The 24,696-nt window shown below is 38.7% G+C and overlaps 1 protein-coding gene, 1 long non-coding RNA gene and 1 pseudogene across 3 annotated transcripts in view; 2 read left to right on the forward strand and 1 right to left on the reverse strand.

The window, feature by feature from the left end:
• LOC149851433 (nuclear transcription factor Y subunit C-1 pseudogene) overlaps nt 1-6,547 on the forward strand; it is a 30,124-nt pseudogene extending 23,577 nt beyond the window's left edge. Inside the window, exon 2 of the transcript XR_016430978.1 lies at nt 6,134-6,547. The product of XR_016430978.1 is annotated as a nuclear transcription factor Y subunit C-1 pseudogene (transcript). The remainder of the gene's footprint in view (nt 1-6,133) is intronic.
• Nucleotides 6,548-14,909: 8,362 nt separating this feature from the next.
• Nucleotides 14,910-19,213, forward strand: LOC149851434 (uncharacterized). Its single transcript, XR_016433419.1, has 3 exons — nt 14,910-15,045; nt 18,435-18,588; nt 18,941-19,213. It is a non-coding gene; the product is annotated as an uncharacterized LOC149851434 (long non-coding RNA).
• Nucleotides 19,214-22,643: 3,430 nt separating this feature from the next.
• LOC149851435 (acetolactate synthase 3, chloroplastic-like) overlaps nt 22,644-24,696 on the reverse strand; it is a 2,580-nt gene continuing 527 nt past the window's right edge. The window contains exon 1 of the mRNA XM_090000709.1: nt 22,644-24,696. This exon is cut by the window's right edge and continues 527 nt beyond it. Coding sequence (XP_089856835.1) covers nt 23,200-24,696 — 1,497 coding nt within the window. The 3' untranslated portion in view covers nt 22,644-23,199.

The following is a 24,696-nucleotide window of genomic DNA, read 5'->3' on the forward strand; positions in this document are numbered from 1 at the left end:
ATGAAGAAGTTCAAAAACTTTATTACTAGACTGACTCTGACTCGAAGGAAACGAACTTCGATGATGCTTGCCCAGCTGACATGCTTCACACTGAAAGGATGTAGTGGAAGGAATTTGAGGAAAGACAGACCGAAGCTTTGACAATGAAGGATGACCAAGACGATGATGCCACTGAATAAGACTGAATGAGTGTTCCGCTGCAGCATGAACATTACCCACTGGATGATGTAGGTAGTAGACTCCATTCTCTTCATAGCCTCCACCAATCTTCTTCCCCGTCAGCAAATCCTGAAAATGACAACCCATCGGATCAAATATCACTCTACAGTTTTGTTATTTTGTAAGGCAACTAACAGAGAGTAGACTTTGAGGAAATTTTATTGCATGAAGAACATTTTTCAACTGTAAGGAAGAAGATATAGAAATATTTCCCTGACCAACAACCGGGGAGGAACTCCCATCAGCTAATGAGACTCCTCGATGAACAGTAATATCCTTTAGATCTGAAAAAACAAGTGAATTTCCACACAAATGTCTGGATGCACCAGAGTCAATAATCCACTTACTGTCAGTCGGATGAAGATGATTTCCTGTTGAGCAGGCAACACCAACTACTGGAGGAGTTGAACTCAAGGGGCGAAGAGCTATCAGTTCATCATATTCAGCACGACTGAGGGTGATACTACTGTCACTTGCAGAAATATTATCCTGTACATGTGTTGCCTCGAGAGTAGTAACATTTGCTTTAGGAACATAAGATTTTGATGAAGAAGAGATTGGCCGACCATGCTTATCCCAGCAACGATCTTCTAAATGTCCAGATTTTCCACAGAATGTACATTGAAGTTTTCCTCTGCCTCCCATACCTCGTCCACGACCTCGTCCTCTGATATTCTGAATATTTCCACGCCCAAAACTAGATGCGACAACAAGAGCAGATGACTGAGTCATAGGCTGAGATTGTGGAAGAGAGATCGCAAGTCTACTCAGACGATTGTATGCATCAGCAAGAGTAGGTACATCTGATCCAATCAACATTTGGACTTTTGCAATAGAAAATTCTGAAGAGTGACCTATAAGAAACCGAGCAACCATAGTTTGTTCTTGATGATCCTTTTGCTTCGAGCAACAAAGAGGCCTGTGAGCATTGAGTCTTTCAAACGCAGCTTTGACAGAGGCATAGTACTGGGCCAAGGTTTGATCTCCCTGCTGCAAATTATATATCTCCTGTTCGACTTGCAGGATACGACTCACATTAGTCTCTTGTGAGTACGTATCTCGAAGATTATCCCACATCTGTTTGGCTGTATGATAATAAATTAAACCATATGCAATATGGGGTTCGAGACTATTCATGATCCATGACATAACTATGTCATTATCTTCATCCCAAGTAACGTATTTTCCAATCTTTTCATTAGGTTCATCTTCCAACAAAATATGTTTTCTACGATGTCCAGATACCGACATCATAAAAGTTCTGGACCACCTGGCATAGTTAGTTTCATTCAACCTTACAGAGGAACCATACGAGAAGGGATTTGCAAAAGCCTTATATTCCCCAATATGTTCAATTTTGGACTCACATTTCGAAGATTCACTCATACTGAATATGGAATCCTATTCCAGCCAAAAAAAAAAACCAGACTTACTCACGTGAACAGCGGGTGTTATAACCCCACGTTAGACAAGTCCACGACTACACAAGCTGTCACACCAGAAATGAAGTCTTGACAGGTGACAAATGTTTCCACACAACAGCAGTACTAATTAAAAAAAAAACTTTCCACAAGCCAATACTACGATATGGCCCAAACAATAGAATCACGCAACATATGTTTCCACACAACAACAGTACTAATTAAAAAACTTTTCACAAGCCAATACTACGACACAGCCTGCTGCTTCCAAAAAAAAAATTGCTATTAACATCTGTTTTCACAGCACTCCTGCTACGACTGAAAAAAAAATTCACGACACAGCCTGCTGCTTCCACGAACAGAAATTGCTATTAACATTCTGTTTTCACAGCACTCATGCTACGACTGAAAAAATCACGACACAGCAAGAATCACGCCTGCTCATATTCATGTTCTGAAAATGAACAACCAAATAAGATCCGAGAAGAACTCGGCACCCAGATTCACAACCAATGACAGCATGTTATCGCTGGAAGAAAAAATTTCACGACTCAAGAGGGAACTCGGCAACCAGATTCACGACCCACGATAACAGGCGCACGCAGAAGCATAGAAATCATGACATCCAGAAACTTTCGGTTGTTTTTTTTTTCAGCAACAAAGAAAAACTTTTCATATCCAGATCTTAATGACACACTCATCGTGTCAAAGATCTGTCATCAGAGAAGAAAAAAAAAGAGCGACACACCTGTTTCCACCTCTTTCAGTTTTATTTGATTTTTTTTTCTGTGTAGATCGATCACGCTCCCGAGATCTACAACTCTGATACCATGTTGACGACCTGAAAGCAAATGCAGAAACACACACACACACACAGAGAGAGAGAGAGAGAGAGAGAGAGAGAGAGAGAGAGAGAGAGAGAGAGAGACGGCTGTATGAAAAAATAGAACTCGTTACTTGGATTAGGGCTAATCTCTATATTAAATAGAGATAGTCAAAAGAACGAAATTACACCTAGGTCCCTTATTAAAGATTAAAATTCAAATGACCTCTAGTTTAGAAAACTTTTAACTAAAAAACCTCTTAGTCTCAACAAAACCAAAAAAAAGATTTTCCAGAGAGAAAAGGGTAAAAGCTAAATTGAAAATAATTCACAAACTAGAAGAAAGTAAAAATGTCTGACACAAACTGTTATAGAAACTTATAGATTATTTCATGATAAGAGGTAACAAAAAGGAAGGGACTGCTAGCATGCAAGCACTTTATCATAGTCACCTGTATCGTTAAAGGTAATTTCTTGGCGAGAGTATTTCTCGGAGAGATTTTCAAAAGTTGATAAATCTTGTGAATATCTTGAGAAAATCTCGGGAGTTTAAAAAATTGAAAAAATATAAATAACAGCAAAAAAGTTAAGAAAATAATAAGTTTTGTGTTATTTTTCTTTCAAAAATATAAAGAAACATTTTTTAAAGGTTTTAAAATCTAAAAGAAACAAAAAAATAGGAAATGCAAACTTAAAATAAAAAAAAAAAGAAATTTTCTCAAAAAATAACACGATATTTTGTTTCTGGCGATATTTTGAAAATATCGTGATATATTCCCGATATTATCGGCTACCTTGAAATAGCTGATAATGTCACGATATTTTCAAAATATCAGTGACAGTGCACTTGACCAATGATCTTGCATGTTAGCTTAAATCTAGTATTTCATTCGAAGAGAAACATAACAGGAATTTCTGAACCTCATACAAAACCAAAGAAGCATTTGCCCTGTAGGTCACCATGCCCAAACCTCCTGGATCCAAATGTGAAAAATAATTGCACACAATGAGCTGCACTTGGAATACAAACTTGATACTTCTGATAGAAGATTTCAATGGATATACATATAACATTTGTTGAGGCTGTACTGATTTATTTAGATAAATGTTTTATCCAAACACATGCCAAGGGTTTCTAAGATATGTACATCCTCTTAAACCATTCACCACATCAACAATAGAGAAGTACACCGTCAAACTAATGGTCTTCATACTATCCATCTCTAGCAATTTCTTGCAAAAACTTATTTGAAGTTTTGTCATATCAAAAGGACAGAACATGATGCTTCTTTTTGCTTGAACAGGCATAAAACAAGAAAGACCTGACAAGGGACATGAAGAAATTTCTGAACCTAATCATGCATGTGTTGTTACATGCATGACTATGAACAATCAGAAAGAGAAACACAGCAAATTTCATTAAAGACTCACCTTGCGAGGAAACAAAAGATTTCATTCAAATACATAGAACATGCATACCGATCCATGCAAGTAAACTTTACTGAAACCAAAAGAAAATGATGGGTTCCTTATTTTCTTGTGTACTTACTAAAGAAATATCACTGGTAGCGTAATTAAAAACTGAAGATATAAATTCTAAATCTTTCCTTCCTCTGTGAAATACCAAAATAAGTAACAATCTAGACCTTCAAACAACCAGAAACATCAAAGGGTTATTTCAAAAAGCTTTATAGATCTAACATGAAAAGCAAAGAAAAAAGAAAAGGAAGAAAACAGCAAGATGGTTGATCCCTTGGAGATGAGACTAGTCTCAAAGATGGTGGTGTTGGGGATAGTGAAAAAGAAACAACACAGACGCAGATGATAGATGATAATGAGACAATACATTGGGGGAAGATATGTGTGTGTGTGTGTGTGTGTGTGTGTGTGAGAGAGAGAGAGAGAGAGAGAGAGAGAGAAGGTGGTAGTGACAGCGATGGTGGGAAAAGAAACTTCATGTGTGCAGATAATAAATTATTACGTGATGATCCAACAGGGAAAGACAGAGGTGGTGGTAAAAGACACATGCATGCGATTGGTTGGTGATAATGATACAATCCATGAGAGAGAGAGAGAGAGCTCAGACACTGGAGTATTCATACACTATTCCGTCCAGACTAAACAAAATAATAACAACCTCTGCGCCATAGACAATTGTAAGCTCCATTGCTCTTCTAAAAATTTCTTTCTTTATTTTGAGAAAAAAATTGTTTATGATCGATTCATTAGCAATTGCAGGCTCGCCAGCCCCATTGCTAGCCTTCTTACCACAACCACGACCATTCTTGCCATTGAAGAAAAACATTGAGCTAGCAATTTGTGAAACGGAAAAGGAAAATGACTATAAACGAGAGGAGGAAGTCAGGAATATATGAGGAAAAAGAGCGTGGGGTGGGAGGTGGCTTATATAGATGATGGACCTTGAGGCATGCTTATCACCTTGTTAGCATACGATAGGGGCAAACACCCTAGCATTTATTGTGAGGGAGAAGGGGAGGGGATTCAAATTTGAATTTGCACCTATGTTCCTAAGAAAATGGTTAATAGTCAAAATAAAAGAAAAGGTAACTTCTCCTTTTTTTTTTGTGTGTGTGTGTGTGTGTGTGTGAGAGAGAGAGAGAGAGAGAGAGAGAGAGAGAGAGAGAGAGAGAGAGAGAGAGAGAGAGGCGGTGGTGGTAGTGACAGCAATGTTGGGAAAAGAAACTTCATGCATGCAGATAATAGATTATAACGAGATGATCCAACAGAGAAAGACAGAGAGATGGTGGTAAAAAACACATGCATGTGATTGGTTGGTGATAATGAGACAATCCATGAGAGAGAGGGAGAGGGAGAGGGAGAGAGGGGACATACTCTCTGACACTGGATTTTTCATACACTATTCGGTCCGGACTAAACAAAATAATAGCAACATCTGTGCCACAGACAATTGCAAGCTCCATAAAAATTGTTTATGATCGATTCATTAGCAATTTCCGGCTCCCCAGCCCCATTGCTAGCCTTCTTACCACAACCACGACCATTCTTGCCATTGAAGAAAAACATTGAGCCAGCAATTTGTGAAAGGCAAACTATAGACGAGAGGAGGAAGTCAGGAGTCAGGAGTATATGACTGAGGAAAAAGAGTGTGGGGTGGTTGGCGGCTTATTTAGATGATGGACCTTGGGGCATGCTTATCACCTTGCCCAAAATGGGGTTAGCATACGATAGAGGCAAACACCCTAGCATTTATTGTGAGGGAGAAGGGGAGGGGATTCAAATTTGAATTTGCACCTATGTTCCTTGGCAAGGATAGGGTAAGTCACCTTATTGCCTGTGCTTGTTAGTATTCTCCTTTTGTATAAACTTACCTTTTCTTTTATTTTGACTATTAACTATTTGCTTAGGATTGAGATGTGAACTTGTACTTTCCACTTGGTAGAGCAATATTTTCTTAATTTGCTTGCAGTTCTCTGTTATTTGCTTAATACTGAAAGATGACTTTGAAAGGCTGAAGCTCATATCAACTAATGAAATGACTTCTCTTGTGTACTTTTATGGCTATATTGTGCTATATGCATTTTAAAAAGAAGCCAAAAGGAAGAAAATTTTACATCAAGGTATCATAATGTTCTTAATCATGGAAATTTTGAAATGCTAATTTTGTTTATTTACTTTGATTGCTCTCTAGATTAACCAGCAGGCATTATGGTAATTGTATGGCCTTGGAGGTTCGGTCTTATCAGATGGTGAGATATGCATGCAAACAATACGAGGCACTGGGCAAGAGTACGCTGATCTTGGATGAAAAATTCACTGAGACGTTTAAAGGCATGCATTGATAGCATGTTTTATTATTATCAAAATCTATGACAAAAAAAAAGCCATATTTGTCTACAACAATCTTTACTACATTCATATTGGTAGAATCGGATGAATGCATGGTCTGGTTATGCCAATATTGCCGATTTCATGTATCTATATATATGTATATATTCTCATGTAAGAACTGTTGAGAAAATGGGGATAATGCCAGTCATGGAGTTGGATGTATGATGGACATTCATGTTACACTGTCATTTATTTTAAATTAGATTTTTCCCCATATTGTGGTGCACAGACTCAAGTAAATTGTCCCTAGGATGCATGCCCAGCCTTTATCCTTGTTCTGAATGAAATTTGAACTGCATAGTTGTGTTTTTTCTTGCTATAAATGCACTTGATTTGCCTACAAATGTTGAATCCAATTTAGAAACAGAAACTTTTGTGAAAGAGTTTCTTTGAGAAGAGGAGTTTGTTGAGATGGAATGTAGAATATCTATTTTGATGTCATATAAAATTGTAATATAGTCATCAAAAAGATCTGTTTTTTTCTTCTATAGAAAAACACAATGGGGACATCTAATGATCAAGCAATTGCTTTAAAGTTTAAACAATTGCTAACGTAGGATAGTCTCCACAACGATGTGTTTTATAGAGAACCCTCAGTGATCCACATTTTTGGATTATAATAACCTTTACTAAATCAAGGTTGCAAACACATGCTCCAATACATTTCATTGCCCTTAGAAAGCCTTGTTCTTATACCACCCTGGTCTATTTAAATCTGCAAACAATCTCTCTCTCTTTAATACATGAGTACTAGTTCTAGTTATGGAATTTATTAAAAAGCATACTCTATAATTTGCACTACGCAATATTGTGTTAGCTAAAAGTCAAAAAAACTTTAAGTTAAATAAAATACAAGAAAAAAGAGAGAAATTAGTGATTATTGGAGTGTATCTGATATCTAAGGCATTTTATATACAAATAATTTCAAAGTGCCATTAATAATATAAATCACTTGTGACAAGCACAAAATGATAAAATTATGGAAATTTCAAAATTTGTTCAAGAAGAGCGATGCATTCCCTAGTTTTTTTTTTATTTGTAAAGGATTAATGGTCAACATAAATTATGAGTCATTCTTCTGTGAATTATTACTACTCAGTAAGCAGCTCAAACTCAAATTACTAAGTAATGCACTCGAGCTTGAAAATTTGCTTTCTAATGCAAGCTTGCACAGAAAGTTTCAATTCCCAATTAAAAATTTTTGATGTGCCCCAATTGTATTTGAGCCTAGACTTATTAAAAGAAAAGGGGTGAGGGAGAGGATGCATCTAAATGTAGTGCTTCTCTTTAGGCCATACCATTCTGGTACTGTATTTAGAGACACTAGGGAAGGTAGGACTGGAGAAGGTCCTAACCAGTCACAATTATTATTAATATTTAGAATTGTTCACCGTTTTATCTGTGAGAATTTCAAAGATAGTGATGTTCTTCATAAAACCATGAAGAAATACCCTTTATTTTTAATATATTGTGATGTTTTGGTCATATTAGTGTGTTATTATTTTGTTTTAAACATTATATATCTTTTATTCTTCACACTTTCTCTTGTTTATAACATTTTTAATGATAAATGTATCAAGATTTCTCAATAATTTAAAATAAAATTTTAATATATCGCGAGATCTTTCCTTATCAAGAAAATCTTGGGAACAAATTGTGACCATGGTCTAGCATTTTGCCTTTTGCATGAACTGGTTGTTCTTAGGATTGAATTCTCATTTTCACTCCCGTGGCCCGAGCACTTCACCTTTGCACCAAGCAATGGCTTTCAAATGTAATACTTTCTTATAATGCATAATGTATAAAGGAAATTAATCCAAAGTAAATAGGTATTGCATTTGATCTAGTCTTACTAATGTTTCCTTTACACTTCAGGGCTCGTTTGTTTCATTCCCATGTAAAGGAAAGGCTTTACATGGGAATGGGCAGGGATTTCTAAAAAATCCTACCAGCTGAGCCTTCACATATGAAATCTTTCAGGGGTGGCAGCTTTGATGGTAATCCGTGCCACCCATCCACATGATGAACGGCCTTGAAAACACTACAACTGTTTTTTTTTTTATTATTATCTTAAACGGCCCACAAGTTTTTACAGAGCCATTGGTGCTCTAGTTGAAAGGCATCCTTGAACATACAAAGTGGAGGGCTGAAAACAATCTCAGAACTTTGCCTTTGTCATGGATTACCATTCAGAGCTGCCTCTGATCTAATAGGCTTTCTAAAAAGTGGTAGGTGGTGGGAAAAACTAAGGCCCACTTGTGTCATCCTGACATTTTCTCACCATGATGATTTGATGTTTGTTTTATTCATGGTAGGAAAGGATTTACATCAGATTAACATCTTTGCACTTTCCCATGAAAGTTGCATGAAGCAAACGAGGCCTAAGCCTTGTAGTTAATACAACAATTACAAACTTTTCAAGCAAGGATCTTATCATATGATGGAGCAAGCAAATTAAGAAAATATTGCATGAGAGCCCTAGGCTCTTGTGGCTAATTTTTGGCTTGAATTTGTATGCTACACATGAAATAACAAGTGTAAAAAATGGGCTACAATTTTTGTCAGGTAATCTTCTTTATAAACATGTCCTTAGGGACTCATGCCAGTCATGAGCCTCCAAAGTCTACTAAACTTATTTTAGGTTGTCTATGTTTGCAACCAATTGTAAAAATAACAATAGATTTAGTAAGCACCATTGTTATATAATAACTAATAAATAAAAATGAAAAATGATCATACTACCTTTGAGAATAATGGTATTTCGCATTGTGTTCCCAAAATATCCTAATATTCGTTGCATACCCACCCACTTGATTTTTGCTGAATTTGTGGTCATTTTTTCTAATTTTACTCTTTTCACTAAAACGTGCAAGTGACTTTCACTTTCATCGTCACTAAATAGTAAAACTCAGTTGGAACGATAGAATATCAAAACTCAATTGCAATAAAATAGCGAAACTCAGTTGCGTTAAAATAACAAAACTCGCGATAGAATAGTGAAACTCACAAGAATACCTTCATACCAAGATGAAGATGCTACAAAACACAATGCAATTGAAATTTGGAGAATTTGCACTTTTATTTTCTTGAAAAAAATACTATCATTTGACAACAAATGTAGCAGAGAGTTCAATTCATAACTTATTTTCGGTTACACTCTCATTTTCCTCATCCTTTGCTTTCTCAAGAGTAGCACGGGCATTTTTTTGTAGTTTGTTTTTATATTTACCACTTTTTTTATACTTATTCTTCTTCACGAGAAGTTCGCTTGTTGTGGTCGTAATTGTGGTACGTAGTATACTTGTATGGAATCTTGTTAAGTATGTTTGTTTTCCTTCATTTGGTTTTTGGTCACCTAGGTAGATGTGTCAAGGTAGGCAAAAATTGAGTTGTTAAATGATCATATCTTTTTCCAAGAAAATGAAAATTTGTTGGGTTTCACAATAGAGTTTAGCTATTCTATCGATGTAACTGAGTTTCACTATTCTATTGCAACTGGGTTTCATTATTCTATCACATTTGAGTTTCGTTATTCTATTGTTGCAACTGAGTTTCATTATTCTATCCTATTCTATCGTTGCAACTGAGTTTTGCTATTCTATTGCAACTAAGTTTAACTATTCTATCATTGCAACTAAGTTTTGCTATTCTATCATAATTGAGATTTGGAATTTGGTGACAACCAAAGTCACTTATACGTTTTAGCGAAAAGGTAAAATATTTAGAAATGACCAAAAATCAACGAAAATGAGTGGTTGGGTATGCAAAAATTATTGCAATATTTTTTTTACACACTGTGAAATACCACTATTCTTAAGGATAGTACGGACATTTTTTGATAAAAAAATAAAAAATGATCGTATTGTCCTCTAAAATTGGCGTGTTCTCACAAAAACCCATAAATATGCCAAAATTCTCTGCATGTCCAAAATAATTAATTCTCGACTTATTTAGATTCATTTTATTCTTCTCAATATATTTGTGCAAACATCTTGACATTCGCATGCAAACTTTTGAACATTCGCATAAATATGTATGTTGCGAACCTCCTGACATTCACACAAATATGTTGTGAACCTTCTAATGTTCGCATGTGAAACTCCTGACATTCACACAAATATTTGTGCAGACCTCTTGACGAACGATGACATTTTTGCTTATTTATGTTGATGATATCATTGTGACAGGGAGTTCACACAAATATTGTTGTGAACCTCCGAATATGGTTAAAATCATCGAGGAGATTCACAACATATTTGCATAGACCTCTCCTGATATTTGCACAAATATGTTACAAATTTCTGAATATGGTTAAAATTACACAAGAGATTCACAATATATTTGTGTGGATCTTGTGAAGTTCGCATAAATATATTACAAACTTTCGAATGTGGTTAAAATCACTTATGAGATTTACATAATATCTGCACATACTTCTTGACATTCGCATAAATATGTTGAGAACATCCCAATATGGTGAAAATGACTTGGGAGATTTGCAAAATATTAGCGTGGACCTCTTCACGATCGCTTAAATATGTTGAAAATCCCCAAATATGGTTAAAATCACAAAAAAGATTCACAACATATTTGCACGGGACTCCTCACATTCCCACAAATATGTTGCAAACCTTCAAAAGATGAAACTCATTAAGAAAATTCATACTTTCTACAACCTTTAGTTCCCATTGCAAACCTCCCAAGTAAGTAATGCGTTCCTCTTTTTGAAAAAGAGTCACAAATGCTCAAAGAAATCTATAATTTCATTAAAGAAAGACATGATAAATGTGTTATTTAAGAAAAAATTATAAAAGAGAAACGTTTTGGCCTTTACTACCCTTGATTCTGCTTTTATAATATTTAGAATTTATAATAGAAAACGGGTTTGCCTTAATGGGATACATGGGCTACAAAATCTTAATAAGAATAGTGATCATGTGGCTTCTAGGGGTGTAATTGGGTCGGGTCAAGTCCGTTTGGGTTGGGCCTTTTAAGGCTTGATCCCAAATCAAGTCTAAAAGTTAGACCCAAACCTGACCCATTCTAATTCATGTTCGGATTCAGGTATGGTTATAGCTCAAAAACATAAACCCACATGAGTTAACGGGTTAGGGTATGCACCAGGTCAGGTATAATTGGGCCGTGTCTTGAATATACCCGATTTTTAATTAGGTCTAAAAATTAGAACTAAAATTGACCCATTTATTCAGGTCCAAGTTCAGGTTAGGGTATGATTGAAAAGAATAGATCCATGTTGGCTAACAGGTTTGAGTATTATTGGTTCTGGTCTTAATGGTTGGTATTCTGGACCTAGTTAGTCCACATTCAAAATTCATGTAAATTAATGGTATCGGCTACTCATTATGATATTGATGAAAATTTGATGGCAAACAATAGATTAAGAAATCGAATAAAGTAATTGTAAAGTAGAACTTAGTTTGCTCTTAAGTGTAGCAGCAGCAGCTGTACTATGGGTTTTAGGTTCTACAGCAACCCTCTTCACTAGGGGTGTCAACGGGCATGGTTTACCCGAACCAAACCTTATAGGGTCCGGGTATGGTGATAAATAAGAATATCCGATTAAGACTCGGGTTCGAACCTGAAGGTCCAATTAATATATGAACCTGGGTATAATTTGTGAAATTTTATACCAGACCCGGACCTGACCTGAGTTCCGATTAAGACCCACAATTTTTTAATGTAAAAATGATAAAAAAATGGTTTTACCGGGTATTGTCTGTGTTTGGTTCATGTAGTTCTTATCGGGTCTGGGTATGGTTTTTATTATAGTGGACACAATTAGACCCGGATTCAGACCCGATACCATATCTGAAAATCTGGTCCAAGTCTATTTTCACCTGGGTCCGAACCAAACCCAACCAGTTGACACCCTTACTCTTCACACACCCAGAATTTTTTTTCTCAAAGAGAACATCATTACAATTAGGTTAATCCATCCCTTAGATTCATTCCTTTTAGGTGAGGAAGTTATCATGAAAAAAAAAAACTAATGAAAATAGGAAACCAATTGAAAACAACAAACCCACGCTCAGCAAAATGGTTTGAACCGGCTGTAATGGTGTTTAGGTCTCAAGAGGTTCCAGTGGGTTCAAGTAGGAAATGGGTTTGTGTATAAACAGTTCGGGTTTGGGTCAGCTCAGGTATGAAGCAGATTTGGGTTTATATTGAGTTTGGGTTTGGGTCTACATTCATTGGACCTGTTTTCTCTGAGGATATAGATTTTAGACTCAACCTGAACCCGAATCTATTAGAAACAGGCCGGGTGGAGTGCAATCGGTTCAGGATGTCATACCCCTAGTGGTGCCCTACTCCCTCCACCCACCCTCCCTCCCCACTCATATCTAGGGGTGCACACAAGCTGGGCTCGAGCCGAGCTCATACTCAAAAAGCTCGGCTCGATTTAAGCCGAGCTTGAAAGCTGTGTACGAACTCAAGCCCAATAGTTTGGAGGGTGAAATTTAAACCCAAGACCACAGACATACATGCAAAGACATTACCCACTTGCCTAAAGACAAGTTTTATGATTATTAGCCAACAAAAATAATATATATCCTAAAAGTAGTTCTCACATTATTCTATTAATCGAACTTAATCGGGCTAATCATGTTTAATCAAGCTTGAATGCCTGATCGAGCTCAGCTCGTTTATTTACTTGGACAAGTCTGAGTCAAGTTTAAATGAGTCGAGCTAGAGCCGAACTTGATCTAGTGGTGTAGCCCTACTCATATCTCTCTCCCAGTCAAAAGGTAATGTATGCACCATTTCATAATGCCAGTTGCACATAATTAATGGGCTCTTGTGAATGCCACTAAGTTGATGGGACATCACAAGTTTGAAACCAAGCTGAGTCTACTTTCGGGTGGTCCCGGGTAACCTCAAGGATTTCGTCAACTGAAAGCCAAAGTAGGTGATTGAAGGTTTTTTTCTTTGGTCAATTTTTTTTTAATGGTCAAACTAAGAATAATCTAATACCCTTTGGTTATGACTTATGGTAGTGCCAGCTGTCTCCCCAGACTTCCCATTGCGTGTGTCAGTCGCAAACCTTCAAGTCTTGTCTCATTGGAACCATCGGGAAAGCGACTGTAAGTATGGTTGGCTTAGCCAGCACGACTAGGTCTTTGATCTTAAGGGTGGTGTCCCCATCCCTCATGAAAAAAAAGTTGTTTTGATCATTCCAAGGAGGTTGGCATAATGGGATGGGGCCTTGGCCATTACACGGGCGGTGAAGGTTCGATTTTGATGGGCGTCAACCCTTTGTGCAAGCCAACACCCAACATAAGCCTTGGGGTAGGGGTCCTAGCCTTAAGTTTTATGCCACGGGCGCGATGACCATAGGTATGGTAGGTTGAGTCAATGCTACCAAGTCTTCATGTTATAAATCAAAAAAGTTGTTTTGATCAAATCATACTCCACAAATGTGATCTACTTCATTCGTTTAGTTAAGATCAATGTGCAAATCACCAATAAAAATCAACAGTTGATAAGATACAAAATTTTATGAATTAAAAAATCATATTTTTTTGTTGGAAAAATTAGATTCAGCGTTGATTCTTATTAAATGACCATACTAAATCCATGGATCTTGATTAAAACAACTTGCATCATGAGATTTAAGAGGGCTATCAAGATGGGGGATGAAATAGGGGATGAGTGGAACTCGACTAGTTTTCCTTGGTCACTTAAAGAAAAAATTCATATAACTGGCAACAACAAATGATGAAATGGCGAAAATCAATTCATGGACCTAGGTCTGTATCCACGGAAATTTTCACATAAAAGGGTTGCAAATGGATCAGATATGGCTCAGGTCAACATTGATTGAGCACCACCAGCCCTAAACTTTTGAAAAGGGAGTCCAGTTTTGGATCCAAACCCAATTCATACCTCATCATATAGTTCTAGATCCAGTTATGGTATGAGACCATATGTCACTGTATCCAATCAAAACAAGCAAACCATAATAAGTGGATTAGGCCCAGTTATGACCCAGATCCAAACATTATTAATTATACGATTGTGATGTCCCACCGTGTTTGTTCTGAATAGGGCTGGTATACGAGCTGAATGAACCAAGCTTGAAGCTCATAATGGGTCCGAGTTAAACCAGCTGAGTTCGAGCTGGCTTGTTTATATAAAAAAATGCATTGTTTATGATTACAAAAACTTGTTTTTCAGTCCTAGTTCTGAATCGAACCAGGATTCAGTTGCGTACCATAGACAATATGGGTCGGACTAATTTAGGATTTTTGAATCTGAAATCTGACTCATTTGCATCCTCGGTGAAAGAGTCGAGCCAGGATCAGGTGCCATCACATGGCACACTTTGAAGTGTGCCGCTGCACCTGATGCCCTCCATCTTTGGCTGACAGTCTGTCTTGTGGAGCCCAAAAGCAGATGGAGGGCAGCCCGGTGCAAAGGCACACTTAAAGTATACCATGTGATGGCACTTGATATTGGCTCGAAACAGTCAACGGCAACAACTTTGACACCGACTTATATATATATATATATATATATATATATATATATATATATATATATATTTATTTCCCCTCTATTTAAGGCATTATTTTCGGGGTTTTCTTACCAACCTCTCTCGCCCCTTGTCTCTCGGGAAACCAGAGAGAGATCCTCTCGCCCATCACGCTTTCGAGAGTCCCTTCCTCTCTGCCAAAAAAAAAAGAGAAAATGGTGAGAATTTCTTCTTCTTCTTCTTCTTGATCCTTAGCACGTTTGTTCAGATTTGCGTTTGGATCGCTTTATTTTTGCGGTAGTATTAATGGCGAATCGAGTGAATTTTGGGATCTTGTAGCTGTCGGATTGTTTTCTTTCTTGCGATTGGGCTTGTTTTTGTTTGTTTTCCCATTAGGGTTTGGATCTTGTGGCGCTTGGAGGTTTTTCGAATTAGGGTTTCTCTTCTTTTGTCTTCCGACTAGGACTTGGCTTTCTTTACTAGGAAGATTTTTGTTAGTGGCAGATCGTGGGAGGATTTGATTGGGGACGATAATGGATGAGCGTAAATGGTTTCGCTTTGATCCCTTCGGAGTTGTTTGTTGGTTCATTTTTCGTCTTTCTTGTTATATTTTTCTTATTGGGTTTCCGTCTTTTCGGGTTTTCTTGTGCTTGGAGATCGTGAATGCGTGGATTTGGTTGTGATTTTCTTTGATCCGTTACGGGTTCTGATCGGTATTTTTCTTTGCGTATTTTTTTCTTGTTTGTTCTTATTTCTGGCTTAGATCTGTTGCAGATAATGGTTTTAATCTGATTTTCGCTGCATTTTGCTTGTTTTGCCATTTCCTTTTTCTTTTTCTTGGACAAATCTGCTGTTTCTCCTCTCTAGCGTTCCCGGATTCTTTGCTTAATTTTCTTATTTATTCATAATTTGCTTAGATCTGTTGCAGTTTAGGGTTTTAATCCATTTTTGTGTGCATTTTGCTTGTTTCGTCCTTTGTTTTGGGTCCAATGCATATTGTTCTTAGTAGTTCCTCATAGCTGTAATCTTTTCCATGCTTTTTTGGGTAGTCACTCTCAATGATGAACAATTGTTTCTTGTTGTGGTTGGATTTGAAAAGATTTGAAGCACTGTAATTGTCAAACGTAGATTAGAGTTCACAAATTCCATTTTACAGAGTTTGGATTATCTAACGAATCCGCGAAGTGGTCACTATCTGGCTCTTTGTGACTGTTAAGCTCTAATCAAAATCATCTGGTCTTCTCAGCGTTTTGCTGTTTATTTAAGAGCATGTTTTTTACTTGTTTGCTTTGGTTGAACTGTTAGAGGCAATTAATCTGATGACACCTTTTTTCTTATGGATTTTTCTATCGTTGGTAGTTAGACTTCTATTAGTTGTACCACACTGGCAAAGACAATATATTGGCCAACTGATTTATGTTAGATTTTCAGGATTCTTATTTCCCTTGAGGATGCGTTTGATGCCCAAGACAAAAAGTCATGGACAAATTCTCCTGAGATAATTGTCTTGGACAAAAATCCTTGATGACAATTGTCCCCTGTTTCAATTGCCAGGACAAAAAATCTTAAATTTTTTATTTTCTTTTTGGTTGTGTCAAGAGTAAAATATAAAGCAAATCCAACTTCTATTATATCTCAATATCTAATAATTTCACTTCCAACAACAGAATCATACATAAAGGTAAATAAAATTTAAGCATGGCATTATATATGACCATGTCTAAATATAATATATTCAAAGATAAGCTTAAGTAGGGGTGGGCATCGGGCTGCCCCGGACCGCTAATGGACCGGGGCCTGCCCGGTCAACAGCCAGCCCATCAATGACGGGCCGGCCCGTTGGGAAAACCCTGGCCCACGGCCCGGCCGTTAGGCCCATGGGCCTAATCGGGCCAGGCCTTTTATATATTATATTATTTATAATATATATTATGTTATATATATATATATATTATAAATGAGTGTAGCTGAGATGCGGATGCTTAGATGGATGTGTGGAAATACAATAAAAGATAAGATTCGGAACGAAGAGATACGCAAGAAGGTAGGTGTTGCACCCATTGAAAATAAGATGCGAGAGAATCGTTTACGGTGGTTTGGGCATATTCGGCGAAGGCCTAATGATGCTCCAGTTAGAAGGTTGGAGAAATGGGAAAATATATTAGTTAAAAGAGGTCGGGGTAGGCCTAGGAAGACTTGGATGGAGATGATAGGAAAGGATATGAATGCTTTGAACCTCACCGAGGACATGGCATTGGATAGAAATGATTGGAGGAAAAGGATTCATGTGGAAGACCCAAAATGAATTTCTTTTTTTGGTTCATATCGCTGACCCCAATTGTTGTGGGATGAAGGCGTAGTTGTTGTTGTTGTTGTATATATTATGTTATATATAATGTGTTACATATAATAATGGGCTGGACCGGGAGGCCCGGCCCAGTGCCCACCTCTAAGCTTAACTGTCTAATTAGTTAAATGTCTGTGCTGAACTGCCAAATATTAGATTTATATGGCATTGATAATATAAATCAAATTTAAATTTAACTACCAAATTAATTAACTTAATGATGAAACAAGAAACATAATGTTTCAAATTTGAAAGTTAAAAGAAAAACAAGATTTAAAACTTCACATATTAAACACTTTGCATATTTCTATCGGTTGGATGTTCCTCAAAAAAAACCTACAACTGCACATTCTAATTGGGGTCTTTGATTTTTTTTCTCAATATGAGAAACAATGATCGTGCAACAATATGAGCGTGAAGTGCAAGTGAAGAGAACTACATTCTCCCATTTCCAGTAGGTAGACAAGGCAAAGAGAGAGGTTGAATCTTCCTCCCAAACCCCCACAACTGAAACCCAAATATAGGGAAAGAAATGAGAGAACAGCAATCAATAAAATCTTGCACGATAAATTGATTAAGATAAAGATTCACAATAGAGTTAATTTTTTATTGTAACCTACAAGTAAATGATGTAAGTAGTAAATAGAAAAAAGCTAAAAGTTTTTTTTTCTTTCTGATTATTGAATCTGTATGATATTTTAAATTAAGAGCTTATATGGAAGCCAATAGCCGTTAGCCATTGTTTTGTGATGACTTCAATTACTCATGGCCACAGGTCAGCAGCTTTGCATAGTCTATCTTTGTATACGACTAATACTGGCTCTGTTCTCCACTCTATGGTGGAATTTGAACTCTATTATATGAAAATGTGCTATGTATTGATAACTTTCCAGGTTATAACCTGCACATGGTGCTGTTTGCTGTTAGAACTTGAAAACGACTAAATTATAGAGATACTTCATCATAAACTTCTGAAAGCAAATGTATTAAATAAAAGAGTATGATGGGAAAGCTAATGATAACTTAGAGACAGAAACTTCTGTTTTGTGACTTCTTGTAAGACTCGTGACGAACACAAATGACAACTACCACCATAAGTACAATTACTAGAATTCTAAGTTACCTAAAACATTAGAGACACCACCTCTTCGACATGTGATTGTGCCATCTCTTGTGATTGCTGGCTGATTGTTCTATTTAATGCATTGAAGCTTTACTTTAAGATGCAATTTTAATTTAAGAATCTGTGATTTTCTACAGACGACCTCAAGGCGTTTCTCAGATAGGAAAGTTGCAAGGTTTGAGAAAAACATCACTAAGAGAGGTGCAGTTCCCGAGACATACAAAAAGAAAGATGACTACCCCGTCGGCCCCATTGTTCTTGGCTTATTTATATTTGTTGTGATTGGATCATGTAAGGTTCCTCTATATCTTTTAAGCTTAAGAAATTTGTATCACATCAAAATGTTTGATAGCTTCTGACCACCTTTTTGTTTTGGAGAAATCGTGATCTCAATGGCATATGTCTGCGCATAAAGGAAAAGTTCATACTTCTTTGAGAAACAAACTTCTTCATAGCAATTCCATGTCTCTATAGGCTTAGACTTGTTTTTATGCTTTCCTGCACAGAAGTATGACATGCTACATGATTTATGTTCTACAGCAATTTGGATATTAGGTCATGTTGTTAGTTGCTGACATGGGGATATCTTGAGTTTTTCCTTCTTTAATTCCATTTATCTTTCCTTCCATTGTTTGTATGGCAGCCTTGTTTCAAATCATCCGAACTGCCATGAGCGGAGGCTTCAATTGAAGTTGATTGGTGGGCAATGATGAATCGGGTGAGGTTCCCTTTCCCTTGGAAGAGAAGATATGCTGGTTTACACATTTTTTAGCTTCATGATCTGATCACTAGGAAGAGAGGATGGTTTTATTACATTTAGATGTAGGCTGAGAAGATGTTTGAGGACTTGGGTGCTGTAATTCTTTTCTTTCAAATACATTCATAAACTACAAAATAAATTGGCAAGTTTCTGTTATCTTTGTGTGCTGTTTTTTGTTTTTTGAGTTCGTCGATCCATGCACGCTGCCTGAAGAAACCTTGTGGCATGGTGAAAAGTGTTTTTAAGTCGGCCATGGTGGTAATGGGCCTAGTATTGCTATGCCATTTTATTCACAGGAAAGTACTTGATGCCCTAGGAAGGTACCCCCCCTAGTTGGAACTCATAGTGGAAGACTGTTTTGACCAAATCTCCATGGATGTGAGCAGCAAAAATAATAGGAATCTGGCTTTTTTATTTTATTTTTTCTTGATGTAAAACTATGTTTTTATGAGGGTTGAAAATTTGGTACATTGCAGGCTATTGATTTTTTAACCCCTGCAAAATCTTATATACACGGTGGAATAGCATGATGTAAAAATAGATTCTACTAACCTAAACGTGAAGAACGCACCTGGAGGGTAAGATGTGGAAAAAACATTAAAAATATTTTTACTAGGGGTGCCTTAACCCACAAAGGCCAGCAAATATTAGCACTTTATTAACTCATTGAACTTATTTAATATTATCTACATATCTGAAGATTGTATCATAGTTTTTCATGAATCGATGCTGGATGCTCTTGGTTTTTCATAAATCAACGTTTGCCATCTCACTGATTTTGATTTTGTATTCGAGAGAAAGGTCAAGTTGGATATTTTTTTTGTCCGATAAGAAAGTCAAGTTGAAGGTTGGAATCCATTTTTGTTGAAGACTAAGGGGATGCATCACGATCCCTCTGTGCTGTCTAGAAACACCTTTCAACACAGAAATAAGAGCAAACGTTTTCAGAATAACATCCTTAGTCACGGCAAAGTGCAGGAAATGCATCAATCAACACATTTTAATTTCATACTTAAGACAATGGTTATACCACCTTTCTAATTTCTATTCTTGGAGAGAGGTAAATAAAAAGTACCCATGAGCATCCATGCTCATCACCCGGACCCTAAAAGCATATATATTTTCACAGAGAAGGATCATTGCTTCACACTCCTTGGATTCAAAAGGTGACTGATGTAGCATTGCAATGCACATGAACCCTCTTTAATATCCAACATTGCCTTAGAATGGAGACTCTACTTGAAGAGCCCCACCATCTACCATACTGGCTAACCCCGAGCATGAATCTTGTTGAAGGTAGCAAGGTTCCTGCCTTCCCTAATCCTGCGCACTTTCACTGGAGGTTTTCATCCCAACCACAGACTTCAATAATGAGCTGTATAGGGGACAATTTTAGGAACAAACTGTAAACAACCTATTAGGATTTTGTGGGTGTTGCGATGCGGTTGTGAATTTTGAAGGTCACGACCTCACTATGATGGATAATGTTCACATAGTTGAAGCTGACCGTGCAATAGTTCCATACTGAGCAGACAATTCAAGCCTTTTGAGCATGTTGCTCGCCCTAAAAGTTTGTACTGGCGCTAGGTATACTTTTACTGGCGCTAATTTAGCGCCAGTAAAGGTCCTGTTTTTTGTAGTGGAGCACCCAGGTATGAGTTCTAAATGAAATACACAGAAGGGAATTTCAAATGAACAAGGTGAATATGTATTCGATGCAAAGGCCACATGACGTCCTTGAATGCTGCACATCAGTGCAACAAAAGACATAAAGCCGTTCATTCAAACCAAGGAGAGAGAGAGAGAGAGAGAGAGAGAGAGAGAGAGATTGGATTGTCAAGAGTGGATGACCAAAACAGTCAGCGTTGATGTTGCAGTAATGTTGTCATTGTCATTTGTAAGATGGCTCAATGACCGACTATTTCATTTACAACGCAGTCATCTTCAAATGGATTGGTGCGTTCCTTAGCACCTTCCCAAGTCAGCCAACTTCAGAATTAGTTTATTAAGAGGGTGATGATAGGGCTGTCTTCGGGTTCAATGGGTCATGAAAATGAAATCCCAAACCTAGATTCGTATAATTTCAGAAGTTTATCTTTACTCAAAATACATATAAAACACTAGTCCAGATCTAATGCAATCACATGGCACACAAACAAATTGTGCATAGGCACTTGACCCCTCTCCATCAGGCCTTGGGCCCACTACTGACATAGAGAGGATCGGGTACACCATGATTGCACAAAAATTATGCATTAAGCACGACTATGTCTTGGTCAAGAGGGTGCCGCACCGCCGGCGACTTGGATGCGGGTGCGGCACCCGGTGTGGTCAAGGTGACCCAATGTCATAACTGTCCATTTTGAACCCAAAATAAAAATAAAAAAATAAGAAAGTGCCACACCCAGGATCGGCTTTTTATTTCATGTTAAAAATTATATATATACCCTTCCGCACCCCCACACCCAATTTTTTTTAAAAGTGTCGCATCACCACACCCACACCTATGTAACATAGGCACCTGATCACCATCCATCGGTCTTGGGCCCTGTCCTCAAGATGGAGGGTGATTAGGTGCTTAATGCACAAATATTTGTGCAATGATATTGCACCTGATCTTTCCAGGCCCTATCCCCAAGACCGAGGGAGATCTGGTGCTTAATGCACAAATATTTGTGCAATCATATTGCACCTCATCTTTTCACATAAAACACTCAGGTCAGGTTGGATATCTGACAAAAAAAGCCGAGTCGAGTCAGGTACTCTGTACTCAACCTAAACCCGGATCGCATATTGTTGAGCTCTGGTTCGGATGAACCCAAATATTATTTGGTTTTTATGCCTATACCCAAAAATTGGGGTTTAGTTCAGATCGAGTACCCGATACAAACTTGATCCATTGACAGCCAGTGGCAAAATCTGACACGACCGCCAACCCGCTTCTTAGCCGGGTTCGGGTTTGGCTTAAACGGGTTTGTGTCGTAAACGGGTCAACCTGCCTAACCCGTTTATTAAACAGGTCGGGTTCGTGTTAGGGGTATGCCAACCCACCAACCCATTTGACCCGTTTAATAAACGGGTTAGGCGGGAAGGTCAATCCGTTTACCCAAACCCGACCCGTCAACCTGCCCGCCAACCCGTTTACCCAAACCTGACCTGCCAACCTGCCCGCCAACCTGTTTACCTGAACACGACCCGCCAACCCGTTTACCCGACCTGTTTATTAAACGGGTTAACCGTGTCGTGTCGTGTCAGGTTACCCGTTTAATAAATGGGTCGGGTTCGTGTTTGCCACAGCCGACCCGTTTAATAAAACGGGTCGGGTTCATGTTGAGGTATGCTGACCCGCCAACCAGACCCGATTGCCACCCCTATTGATGACATCCTAATCATCGTAAAAGCAAACAAGTGAGGTCAAAGCAAGCCTCCAGCAAATGCAAACCAAGCAACTTTAAATGCTTCATAATTTCATAGCAGTAGAACCAAAGCCATCATGACCACAAACCATAAGCTAAAGGTAATCTCAGATGCCTATACAAGAAAACAACTAAATTGACGCCAATTAATGGGGGCACAAACAAGTCATCACACAAATATTAAAAATATATTCACCACTCAGATGCATTGTCTGCTTTCTGCTGTCTAACATGACTGAGATCCACATACACCAAGCAACAGAAACACTATACACCATAGTCTAGATTTAAGAGGAGATCACCAGACATGGTTGTCTATTTTATAACTTGGTACTCAATATCTTTGTCAAGGACTCAACGGGCATCTGCAACCATTACTCAACCAACCACTGTTTAGTACAACAACAACAACAACAACAACAAAAACAAAGATGCCAGTTCAACACCAACTTCATTTCCAATTAAAGAAGAAATAATTACCAATGCTAAGTCTACACTTCCAATTTTGGTGTTTATCCAGCTACACTTCTTAGTCCTAAACAATTACCAATGCTTAGGCTAACTCCTAATCCTCAACCAACTGCAATTCATAGATATAGATTACGAACAACTAGAATAAAACCAAAACTCATTCATCAAGAAGAAGATCTAAACCTCAAGCCATTTCTAGCAGAACTCATACAGCTTATGTGCAAGTTACTCCATTTGGTATGAAGCCCCAAATCTTCAGTAACTCGTCCTGCCATCGCCCTCTGTGATCACATCCTTGAAAGCCCCTCCGCTCGGAATCATCGGCAACACGTGCTCCTGGTGAGGAACGATCACATCCAACAAGTAAGGCCCTGGAGTATCCAACATCTTCTTGATTGCCTCCCTCACTTCTGATTTCTGAGTTACGCGGGCGGCCGGGATATCGCAGGCCTCTGCAAATTTCAACATGTCCGGGAATATCTCCGATTCCTTCGACGGGTTTCCGAGATACGTATGCGCTCTGTTAGCCTTGTAGAATCGATCTTCCCACTGAACCACCATGCCCAAGTGCTGGTTATTCAATACCATGATCTTCACAGGGAGGTTGAAAGCTCTAATTGTGGCCAATTCTTGCACATTCATGATGAAGCTGCCATCCCCGTCGATATCGACCACGATGGCGCCGGGATTTCCCACCGCAGCTCCGATAGCTGCCGGTAGACCGAACCCCATGGCCCCCAATCCGCCAGAAGTCAGCCATTGTCGAGGCCTCTTGTACTTGTACCACTGAGCTGACCACATCTGATGCTGTCCAACTCCGGTGCTGATTATCGCCTCCCCATCAGTCAATTCATCAAGCAATTTGATTGCATACTGAGGAGGGATCGCTTCACCGAAGGTCTGGAAGTTCAATGGGCATTTTCTCTTCTGTTCCTCCAATTCGTTCCTCCATGCTGCGAAATCTAGGCTTCGAAGAACCTCCTCCTTCTCCACCAACATCTCGTTGAGCCGCTCCAATGCCGGCCGGATATCCGAGCAGAGCGCTACATGGGGCTGCTTGTTCTTCCCGATCTCGGCCGGATCGATGTCGATATGAACAATGCTCGCCCGGCTCGCGAAAGCCTCCAGCTTCCCGGTCACCCTGTCGTCGAACCTCACCCCAAAGGCGAGCAACAGATCGGCTTGATCGACTGCGTAATTGGCGTAAACCGTCCCGTGCATCCCCAACATCTGCAAGCTCAGCTCGTCAGAACAGGGGAAGATGCCGAGACCCATGAGAGTGCTGGCGACGGGGATAGCGGTGAGCTCGACGAACCGGCGGAGCTCGTCAGCAGAGTTAATACAGCCGCCACCAACATACAGAACGGGCTTCTTCGAGCGGGAGATGAGATCGACGACGAGGTTGAGCTGTGAACGGACGGGGAACTTGGGCAATCTGTTGGTGTAGCCATGGAGCTTCATCTCCCGGGACCAATTGGGGATGGCGAGCTGCTGCTGGACGTCCTTGGGGATGTCGACCAAGACAGGGCCGGGGCGGCCCGAGGCAGCGAGGAAGAAGGCCTCCCGGACGACGCGGGGGATGTCGTCGACGTCGAGGACGAGGTAATTGTGCTTGGTGATGGAGCGGGTGACCTCGACGATGGGGGTCTCCTGGAAGGCGTCGGTGCCGATCATCCGGCGGGGGACCTGGCCGGTGATGGCGACGAGGGGGACGCTGTCGAGGAGGGCGTCGGCGAGGCCGCTAACGAGGTT

This window comes from Nuphar pumila, chromosome 1 (genome assembly GCF_984573655.1).
Source record: "Nuphar pumila chromosome 1, dmNupPumi1.hap1.1, whole genome shotgun sequence".
In the NCBI taxonomy this organism is placed as follows: Eukaryota; Viridiplantae; Streptophyta; class Magnoliopsida; order Nymphaeales; family Nymphaeaceae; genus Nuphar; species Nuphar pumila.